This window comes from Anolis sagrei, chromosome 11 (genome assembly GCF_037176765.1).
Source record: "Anolis sagrei isolate rAnoSag1 chromosome 11, rAnoSag1.mat, whole genome shotgun sequence".
NCBI lineage: Eukaryota > Metazoa > Chordata > Lepidosauria > Squamata > Dactyloidae > Anolis > Anolis sagrei.
Window position 1 is genome coordinate 18,672,417 of NC_090031.1, and position 11,617 is coordinate 18,684,033.

At 43.5% G+C, this 11,617-nt stretch overlaps 1 protein-coding gene across 2 annotated transcripts; it reads left to right on the forward strand.

The window, feature by feature from the left end:
• Positions 1–666: 666 nt before the first annotated feature.
• SURF4 (surfeit 4) lies at positions 667–11,095 on the forward strand. 2 transcript variants are annotated; one of them, XM_067471990.1, is made up of 6 exons: positions 667–896; positions 4,716–4,902; positions 4,991–5,067; positions 7,500–7,543; positions 7,645–7,831; positions 10,582–11,095. In XM_067471990.1, exons 2-6 carry the CDS (start codon positions 4,797–4,799, stop codon positions 10,849–10,851), a joined length of 684 nt encoding a protein of 227 aa, XP_067328091.1. In that variant the 5' UTR covers positions 667–896; positions 4,716–4,796; the 3' UTR covers positions 10,852–11,095. The 2 variants fall into 2 exon arrangements, with proteins under 2 accessions (XP_067328091.1, XP_067328090.1); XM_067471989.1 differs by having other exon boundaries at positions 707–846.
• The last annotated feature ends 522 nt before the right edge of the window (positions 11,096–11,617 follow it).

Here is an 11,617-nt window from a genome sequence, read left to right on the forward strand (position 1 = left end):
ACATTTGGGATTTGGAGTTACTGGGATTTATAGTTCACTACAATTAAAGAGCATTCTGAAACCCACAAACGACAGAAATGGGGCAAACTTCCCACCCAGAACCCCCATGACCAACAGAAAATACTTCAGGCCATCCAGTCCAACTCCCTTCACCAGGGCAAGAAAATGAAATCAGAGTCCTCCTGAAAAAGAGCCATCCAGCCATAGATGTAGATAGATAGATATTATTCTCTCTCACACACAGAGATATAGTATCATAGATTTGAAAGAGACCCTTAAAGAAGGACTAGGATATGTTGCATATTCCAGAGGAGGCAAACCAGACACTCTCCACATCAACACTGACAAAGAAACAACTAGAAATACTGTTTACTCACAAGCAGAAAGACATTACATATATTAGAAACCCAACACTTTCTCATTACTTTATTTTCCAGATCAACAGACTGGGCCACAGCAACGCCTGGCAGGGGACGGCTAGTTATTACTATTATTCCTGGAGTGTTGTGTGGACAAGACATGGCTGTGTGATTGTTTCGTGGGGTTTCCCCGCCTCCTTTTGGCTACGTGGCTGCCTCTGGGGTTGCGGCCCCTTTAAGGGCCGGGCGACGTGGCACTGGCGCGGAGAGAGGGGGCGTGGCCGGGGAGAGGGGGCGTGGCCGAGGAGAGCGCGCAGTCCCCGCCCCCTTTCCCTCCCGGGCTCCGTAGATCAGCCGCGCGAGGGTCTTCTCCTGCCTCAGGGGCTTCTTCCTGCCTGCTGCCCGGCCTGCTTCCGCTTCCGCAGAGGAGGAAATGGGGCCCAACAGCAACCCCCTCATGGCCTCGGCAGAGGACTTCGCAGAGCGGGTCAGGAGGGGTGCGCCCCTTCCTCCCTTCCTTTATTGCTTTGTTTACAAGTAATATGTACACACACTATATTATATTGTTAGCACACCACAATATTAGTAACATACATTCCCATATTGTGCTACACCACTGTACTGTAATATTATCAGTAATTATACATGTAATATGAAATATATAATTATTATATTGTATTGTTAGTAGCATTACATTGTATTGCATTATAACATTATCATCAATATCAGTATTATATATTACTATACTGTAATATACCATTATATTGTAATACTATTAGTAATATTGCATATATAATTATTGTATTGTATTATTATTAGTATTATATTATATTGCATTATAATATCAATATTATATGCATATACAATATATTATATTATTAGCATAGCACAATATCAGTATTATATATTATTATACTGTAATATACCATTATATTGTAATACTATTAGTAATATTGCATATATAATTATTGTATTATTATTATTAGTATTATATTGCATTATAATATCAATATTATATGAATATACAATATATTATATTATTAGCATAGCACAATATCAGTATTAAATATTACTATACTGTAATATACCATTATATTGAAATACTATTAGTAATATTGCATATATAATTATTATATTGTATTATTATTATTAGTGGAGCCCCCGGTGGCGCAGTGGGTTAAAGCACTGAGCTGCTGAGCTTGTTGATCGAAAGGTCGCAGGTTCGATTCCGGGGAGCGGCGTGAGCTTCCGCTGTCAGCCCTAGCTTCTGCCAACCTAGCAGTTCGAAAACATGCAAATGTGAGTAAATCAATAGGTACCGCTCCAGCGAGAAGGTAACGGCGCTCCATGCAGTCACGCCGGCCACATGACCTTGGAGGTGTCTACGGACAACGCTGGCTCTTCGGCTTAGAAATGGAGATGAGCACCACACCCCAGAGTCAGACATGACTGGACTTAATGTCAGGGGACTACCTTTACCTATTATTATTAGTATTATATTGTATTACATTATAATATCAATATAATATGTATATACAATATATTATATTATTAGCATAGCACAATATTAGTAACATACATTCCCATATTGTACTATACCACTATACTGTAATATTATTAGTAATACTACATGTAATATGAAATATATAATTATTCTATTGTATTGTTAGTAGTATTAGTAGTAGATTAAAAACAATACAACCAACTTTATTGTATTTTAAAGTTGGTTGTATTGTTTATAATCTACTGCTGTAAACCTCTTCAAGCCAAATTGGGAGTGGCGGTATACAAGTCAAATAAATAAATAAAAATAAATAAATAAATAAATAAATAATATTGTATTGCATTATAACATTATCAATATTATATGTGTATACAATATATTATATTATTAGCATAGCACAATATCAGTATTATATATTATTATACTGTAATATACCATTATATTGTAATACTATTAGTAATATTGCATATATAATTATTATATTGTGTTATTATTATTAGTATTATATTTTATTACATTATAATATCAATATTATATGTATATACAATATATTATATTATTAGCATAGCACAATATTAGTAACATACATTCCCATATTGTACTATACCACTATACTGTAATATTATTAGTAATAATACATGTAATATGAAATATATAATTATTCTACTGTATTGTTAGTAGTATTATATGGTATTTCATTATAACATTATTATCAATATTATACAATATATTATATTAGCATAGCAGAATATCCGTATTATATATTACTATACTGTAATATACAATTATATTGTAATATTATTAGTAATATTTCATATATAATTATTGTATTGTATTATTAGTATTATTATATTGTATTACATTATAATATCAATATTATATGTCTATACAATATATTATATTATTCCTTCCTTCCTCCCCTTGCTCAGATTCCGGAGAGAATAGTATAATAATGGCAAGGATCTGAATGGGTTTGACTAGTTGTCATTGTCTCTTGTGCAAGTTTCCTATTATGTTGTCCTTAGTATCCTTGGCCCCTTTCTTTAGGAAAGGACAGCAGGAGGATATGGTGAGCATGATGAGTATAATTCAAACTATAAGAAAGGAGATTTAATCTAAATATTAGGAAGAACTTCCTGACTCTGAGAGCCGTTCAGCAGTGGAACTCTCTGCCTCAGAGTGTGGTGGAGGCTCCTTCTTTGGAACCTTTTGAACAGAGGCTGGATGGCCATCTGTCGGGGTGCTTTGAATGCAATATTCCTGCTTCTTGGCAGAATGGGGCTGGACTGGATGGCCCACCAGGTCTCTTCCAGCTCTATGATTCTATGAATCTACTTATCCACTCACAGTTTGCTTTCGAACCGCTAGGTAAATGGAAGCTGGGCTAAAGGCCAGGAGCTTACGCTGACCCGGACTTTGTACTGTCAACCTTCCGAATGACAAGATTTACTGCAGTTGGTGGTTTAACCGGTTGTGCTCAAGCTTGGCCCATCTTAACTCCCAATAATTTTAGTCGAATTATAAGAACTTTAAAGGATTTAATAAGTTGCAAATGTGTGGAATGTATTATGTCTTGTTTATTTAAGTTGATTTTGATTTTGATTGAGTTTGATTTTGATTTGTTATATAATTCTTCTTAATCTTATCCATTTTATTATCAATGACTCTGTTAAAATCGCCCAAAATAATTAGATTGTCAAATTCCTGCTCTTGAATCTTCTCTTTCAGATTAGATACAAATTTGGTTTTAGAACCATTGGGGGCATAGATATTACACACTAAATTTTTGATCATCCAGCTTTATTATTATTCCTATCATTCTTCCTTCCAAATCATTTCAAAGCTGGGAGTTTTTCATTTACATATGTTATATCCCCTCTCTTTTTTTTTTCAAGAGATGACGAGTAAAATTCTTTGCCTAACTTTTTCTGTATTAAGTAGGCTACGTGTTTAGACAAATGTGAGTCTCTTGAAGGGCCACTAAATCATAGTTCTTTTTTCTAATTTGATTTAAATTTTTTTCTCTTAGCAGGCGAATTAAGGCCATTCACATTATTTGAATAGCGTTTTATTTCTCCTATTAAATCACTTATTGGTATTTTGAAGTTCATCCAATTCATCCTCATTTTCTTCAAGTTTGTCTGTAGGACTGTCATCTGTCTTTGGGTCAATACTCCGAAGTCAGGAGAATCAAAATGACATTTCTTTTTCTTTCCTCCAATCTTTTGTTCTGGTGGAGAGAGGTCAAATTCTTTTTGAGCTTCTTATAAAAGGCAATTGCTTTTTCTTCTGAGGTCAGACAGTGCCTTTGTTCTTTTATAAGTCACCATTATTCTCTCTGAACCTGATTTGCAGTCTTTTTAGTTATTTAGAGGAAAAAGTATTTTCTTCTTTTTTTTATTTATTACTGTATTTCTCAGCCTGTAGGTGACTCAAGGCAGTTAACAGGGCAAAATTCAATGCTTACAATGTCATAAATACAATTAAAAACGTAACATATAATAAAAACAAACAAATCAATAAAATATAAATTCATAGTGTCTCCTTGTTAAAAACGTTGTCTGGACTCATTATCTAGTCATTCCATTTTCCTGTGTCAGTTACTCTACATTTGCAAACACTTGCTCAAAAAGCCACGTCTTGACTTTTTTCCGGAATGTTAAAAGGGAAGTGGCCAATCTAATATCTATAGGGAGAGTGTTCCACAGCCGAGGGGCCACCAACGAGAAGGCCCTTTCTCTCGTCTCCGCCAAACGTACTTTTGTTACCGCAGGGAATTTTTTGAGTATTGCAATTTTATTTTCTTTATAATAAAATGGGGTCATACTATTCTCCTCTTTCCCCCCCTGCAGTTTGTGCGCCTGACAAAGCATTCCCTGCCGCAGGTGGGGCGCCTGTGCCTGATCTCGACCTTCCTGGAGGATGGGGCACGGATGTGGTTCCAGTGGAGCCAGCAGCGGGACTACATCCAGGCCACCTGGGACTGTGGAACCCTCCTCGCCTCCGCCTTTGTCTTCCTCAACCTCTTCGGGCAGATTGGTGAGCAGGAGGTGGACTAGGAGCGGGGGGGGGGGGGGTCTCACATCCACAGGGAAATGACCTCTTCCTCTTCCCCTCCCCCTCCCAGGCGGCTGCATCCTGGTGCTGAGCAGAAATTTTGTCCAGCTCGCCTGCTGCGGACTCTTTGGGATCATTGCCTTGCAGGTGACGCTCTGGGATTGGTTGGCTTTTGGGAGTCCCTTCCCACTCTAGGATCCCATGGTGGTTCTTCTATTATTATTGTTGTTGTTGTTGTTAAGCAGATGGCCCTTGGGAGCCCTTTTCAACTCTAGGATCCCACGGTTTATTTGTTTATTATTTATTTACAGTAGTTATATCCCGCCCTTCTCAACCCGCAGGGGACTCAGGGCGGATTACAATGCACATATACATGGCAAACATTCAATGCCATTTAGACAAACAACATATATAGACAGACTCTGAGGCAATTTAACATTCCAACTTTCTGGCTTCATGGGGGTATGCTCGGTTCTGGCCACAGGGGGAGCTGCTGCTTCATCATCCACTTGTGACGCCAAGTCCTTGATGGAGTACTTCCTCATTCTTATGTACGCTGCTGGAAGGTTTTTTATAGTGTCGTAAATTCGTAAAATTAGACTCCCTGCATAAAGCGCTATCTAAATTTCCTTCTTGACAGATGCAACTGTCTTTTGGGATGCACAGGTCAACAGCAAGCTAGCCTATTAATGGCCGGGAGCTCACTCCAATCTGGGTTGGATTTGAACTCAGTAATGATTTTAATGCAGCTGGTTATTAATTAGCTGCTCCACAACCCAGTCCTATTATTATTATTATTATTATTATTATTATTATTAAAATACAATATTATATTATATATGCACTTTCAACCCTTTCTGAGGCTGCCTCAAGGTACTTAGTTTCCTTCCAGACCTCTATATGGCTATATGGCATCCATGCACCATGTCTATCTGTCTGTCTATCTATCTATCTATCTATCTATCTATCTATCTATCTATCTATCTATCCACACACATTTTAGCACAGCAGGTTGAACTACCAGCTGCAATAAGTCTTGTCAGTCGAAAAGTTTATAGTTTGGGTCAGGGTGAGCTCGTGGCCCTTAGCTCAGCTTCACCCTCTCTAGTGGTTCAAAAGCAAAATGTGAATAGATAAATAGTAGGCATGGTTAGGTCCAGACAGAATCTTCGTTATTTAGAATAAAGTCCGAAAAATGTCCTTTTTGAAGCAATTTCGAAGTTTTTAAGAAAACTGGAAGTCCCTTTGCCCTTCCAAAGCTTTTTCACCATTTTTGTTACGACTCATGAACTGAGTTGGAAATGATCCAGCTTTTCCCTGGTTCTTGTCCCTGGCCTTGGCTCAAGCCAGAGAAGCCAGTTTTAAAGCCAGAGAAGTGAGTTATAAACCAGAGAAGCATGAATTTGCTCCGCTTCTGTCTCAAGCTAGAGAAGTAAGCCAGTTTTAAAGTCAGAGAAGCGAGTTATAAAACCAGAGAAGCATGAATTTGCAGAACCAGGAGCGAAGCCAGTTTTAAACCGGAGAAGGAAGGAATTTCATCTGCTTGCTTTTCCCTGCTCCTGGAATAAAACAACTACTTTCAAAGTAAAGACCATGCAATGAAACAGGAAATAACACTTTCAAACTATTAACGAAAGGATTCGGAAGTTTTGGAAGTTTCAAAAAGTTTTGAAGTTTTTTTTCTGTGAAAATTGGAATTGACTTTAGAATCGAACCACCAACACCCCTACATCTGAAATGAGTTTTGAACCATTTTTTTCCCTCAAACGTACCACTTAAAATCGGGGAGGTATTTTAAGGCACCTGTAAGGAAATGTCAGGAAAATGCCAGCAATTAGACCAAGAAGAATGTTTACAAACAAAGTTTTTCAGCAGGGAAGATGGAATGATAACTCCCCCCTGTGGCCGGAACTGGCACAAGCCTCCAAGATGCCAAAGATGGGAAAGCCTCTATCTACATACAGTTGTGTGTCTTATCAGTATATAAAACGGCATTGAATGTTTGCCGCATATGTTTGTTCTATGATCCGCCCTAAGTCCTGGTTCTGCCACCGGGATGTGGTCTGGTGAGTAGCCAGTGAGCAAGGGTGGGTGAGCGAGCGAGCGAGCGTGGCCTGCAAAGGCAGAAGCAGGCTTCTGCTTCCGCCTTGGTGGCCTTCCTTCCCTCCCTCGCTTGCTCATCTGTCCTCTCTCGCTTGCTCGCTACTCACCTGGCCAGGTCCCAGGGGCAGAACCAGGACTCAGGCAAGAGTCTACTATAGACAATACTATACTCCAATAATATAAATCATAAGATTGTTTTTCCTATGTATGCTATAGTCATAGAGCATTCAATTTTCTATAGTGGCCTCTTGCCCATGTAGTTTGGGGAATCCTTTCTCTGTATTGTTTATTGCAACTCAGAACCAGGACCCGGCCCGGTGAGTAGCGAGTGAGCAAGGCAGGACGTGTGGGTGAGTGAGTGAGGAAAGGACGTAAAGGTGGAAACAGCTCTACTGTATATAGCGTCCCTACTTTGTGGATTTTCACTTGGATGTAACACCCACAATAAGTATTCTCTTCTGTATCTCCCCTTGCAGACAGTGGCCTACAGCATCTTGTGGGACCCGAAGTTCCTGATGCGGTAGGTGCCCCTTGCCCTGGTCTTGCCTGCCTGCCTTCCCTCGGGCTCTGGGCCTGACCCTGCTTCCCTTTCTTTCTCTCTCTCCCTCTGTCCCCGAATAGGAACCTGGCACTGGGGGGCGGCCTGCTGCTGCTGCTGGCGGAGTCCCGCTCGGAGGGCCGGAGCATGTTTGCGGGGGTGCCCACCCTGCAGGAGAGCAGCCCCCGGCAGTACATGCAGCTGGGCGGCCGCCTCCTCCTTGTCCTCATGTTCATGACCCTGCTTCACTTCGACACCGGGCTCTTCTCCGTGAGTGCACCTTCCTCTCGCCCTGAGAAGTGATGCATCCTGCAGCTGGGAGGACTCCCCAAGGGCCATCCAGTCCAGCCCCGGTTGTGCCTCCATGCAGAAGCACGACCAAAACCCTCCCAACAGATGGTCAGGCGGTCTCACAAACATGAGTGTTTTCATGAAGAAAGAGAGCATTCGAACAAAACTCCTCGAGCTGGGAGGGCTCTCCAAGGGCCACCCAGTCCAGCCCTGGTTGTGCCTCCATGCAGGAGCATCACCAAAGCCCTCCCGACAGATGGCCAGCCAGTCTCACAAACATGAGTGAGAAAGAGAGCGTTCAAACAAGACTGCTAGAGCTGGGAGGGCTCTCCAAGAGCCATCCAATCCAGCCACAGTTGTGCCTCCATGCAGGAGAAGCACCACCAAAGCCCTCCCGACAGATGGCCAGCCAACCTCACAAACATGTGTGCCTTCATGGAGAAAGAAATCGATCGAACAAGACTGCTAGAGCTGGGAGGGCTCCCTAAGGGCCATCCAGTCCAGTGCTGACCCTCCATCCATGCAGCAGAAGCACCACCAAAGCCCTCCTGACAGAGGGTCATGCTTCAAAGTGGGGGGAAAGGAATGAGATTTAGCTGGATGGCCCTTCCAAATCTGGGATACTATGGGATATCTGTCTTATCTCTCTCTCCACCAACTGAATCCAAGGCCATTTCTCTGTGGGTGGATGGTCGTCTGTTGGGAGGGCTTGGATTTAAGTGGGGGTTGGACTAAGTGGTTTCTGAGGGTCCCTTCCAACTCCAGAATCCTATGATGGAGATATACATAGAGGAGGCTGGTCTGGGTGGCATTTAGGGGGCCCTTCCAACTCTGTGCCAGGCTGGGTGGCCACCTCTCAGAAGGGGCCAGATGGTGCCGTCCTCTACATTAGGAGGGAGCTGGGCTGGGTGGCCCCAGAGAGGGGAGGTCCTTTCTATAGCCCTGTGCCTCCATGAACTTGCCCATGTCTATGATAGACTGGGTGTCCATCTGTTTGGAAGGCTTTGATGGTGCCTTCATTTGCATCAGAAGGGGGCTAGTCTGGGTGGCCTTTGGGGATCCCATCCCTATCCCTATTTCTCCATAAACATCCAAACGTTTGTGTGACAGGCTGGTTGGCCACCTGTCAAGAGGGATCAGGTGGTGTCCTCTATGTCAAAAGGAGGCTGGACTGGATGGCTTTGGGGGTCCCTTCCATAGCTCTATTTCTCCAAAAACATTCATAGAATCATAGAATTGGAAGAGACCTCATGGACCATCCAGTCCAACCCCCTTCAAAGCACCCCTGACAGATGGCCATCCAGCCTCTGTTCAAAAGCTTCCAAAGAAGGAGCCTCCACCACACTCTGGGGCAGAGAGTTCCACTGCTGAACAGCTCTCAGTCAGGAAGTTCTTCCTAATGTTCAGATAGAATCTCCTTTCTTGTAGTTTGAAGCCATTGTTCCATGTCCTAGTCTCCAGGGAAGCAGAAAACAAGCTTGCTGCCTCATCCCTGTGACTTCCTCTCACATATGTCTATGAGGCTGGATGACCCTCTGTAGGGAGGGATCAGATTGTCTTCCTCTACATCAAGAGGGGGCTGGACTGGATGTCCCTTGGGGGGCCCTTTGATAGCCCCATTCCCCCATGAACCTACGGATGTCTGGGTGGGTGGCCCTCTGTCGGGAGGGATCCGATTGTCTTACTTTACATCAGGAGAGGGCTGGACTGGATGTCCCTTGGGGTCTCCTTTGATGGTCCCATTCCCCTATGTACCTACACATATCTAGGATACATTGGATGGTCATCTGTTTGGACAGCTTTGCTGGTGGCCCTCTTTATGTCAGGAGGGGGCTGGTCTGGATGGCGCTTGGGGGCCCCTTCCAATTCCAGAATCCTGTGATACATATATACACACACACACAGAAGGGGTTAAACTGGACATCCCTTGGGGGGCCCTTTGATTTTCCCATTCCCCCATGAGCCTTCTAATGCCTATGAGGCTGAGTGGCCCTCTGTTGGGAGGGATCCGATTATCTTACTTACATCAGGAGAGGGCTGGACTGGATGCCCCTTGGGGTCTCCTTCGATGGCCCCATTCCCCTATGTACCCATATCTATGTACTACCCATATCTAGGATAGACTGGATGGTCATGTTTGGAAGGCTTTGCTGGTGCCTTCTTTTATGTCAGGAGGGGGCTTGTCTGTATGGCCCTTGGGGGCCCCTTCCAACTCCAGAATCCACTATCTATCTATCTATCTATCTATCTATCTATCTATCTATCTACCTATCTACAAACACACACAGATGACCCTTGGGTGGCCCTTCAGAATCCTATGATACACATACACACACAGCCCCCTTCCAACTCCAGAATCCTATGATACATACACACGCACAGAGGGGGTTGGACTGGATGGTCCTTGAGGCCCCCTTCCAACTATAATAGGCTGAGTAGCCACCTGTTGGGAAAGAATGGAATGGTGCCTTTCTTTACATCAGGAGGGGGTTGGTCTGGATGGTCTTTGGGGCCCCTTCTATTGCCCTATCCCTCCATGATCCTTCAAATGTAGATCCGTGTGTGGCCACCTGTCGGGCGGGATTGAATTGTGCCTTTATATCGGAAAGGGGTTGGACTGGATAGCCTTTGGGAGCCCCTCCCAACTCTAATGGGTTGGGAGGGATGGGCTGGTTTGGATGGCCCTTGGGGGGCCCCTTTTAACTCTTGCGGCCTTCCTCTGGCTCTAGATGCTGCAGGACGTGGTGGGCTCGGGGCTGATGGCGCTGGTGGTGCTGGGCTGGAAGACGAAGCTGGCGGCGCTGACACTGACACTGTGGCTGCTGGGCACCAACCTCTACCTGAACGCCTTTTGGGCGGTCCCGGCCTACAAGCCCATGCACGACTTCCTCAAGTACGACTTCTTCCAGAGCCTCTCCGTGGTCGGGGGCCTCCTCCTGGTGGTGGCCCTGGGGCCCGGGGGGGTCTCCCTGGACGAGAAGAGGAAGAAAGACTGGTAGGAGGAGGAGGAGGAGGAACTCTCCTTGCCACGGCCACCAAAGAGACAGGCACACCTGCCTCCCTCTCTCGGCAGGGCACTGCCGCCATCCCGTTTTGTGATTCCCTCTGTTGGGAAAGACGGACGGACAGACAGAAGTGGACCCACGGACTTTTGATTTCTTGAGAAATTCCTGAGTGTGTTTTTAAAAAATAAATAATAAATAAATAAATATATAATAAATGAGAATAAAATATTTAGTCAGATACCAATTGTACATGTTCTCCGACTTAAAAAGATGAGAGAGACCTGTAATTGACATCGTAGGTAGACCTCAACTATGAGAGACAACATGAGAAAACACATCTAGAAAATCACATTGTCTGGTTTTTAACGTATTTATTTGCAAACTGGCTGTGTCCTGTCACGCGTTGCTGTGGCAGCGGTTCTGTGGGAGGTTTGGCCCAATTCTATCGGTGGGATTCAGACTGCTCTGTGATTGTAGGTGAACTATAAATCCCAGCAACTGCAACTCCCGAATGTCAAGATTCTATTTTCCCCAAAGTCCACCAGTATTCACATTTGGACATATTGAGTATTCGTGTAGAGTTTGGTCCAGATTCATCATTGTTTGAGTCTACAGTGATATCTGGATGCAGGTGAAATACAACTCCTAAACCAAAGGTCATTGCCCACCAAACCCTTCCAGTATTTTCTGTTGGTCATGGGAGTTCTTTGGTCCAAGTTTGGTTCAATTCCATCGTTGGTGGAATTCAGAATACTCTTTG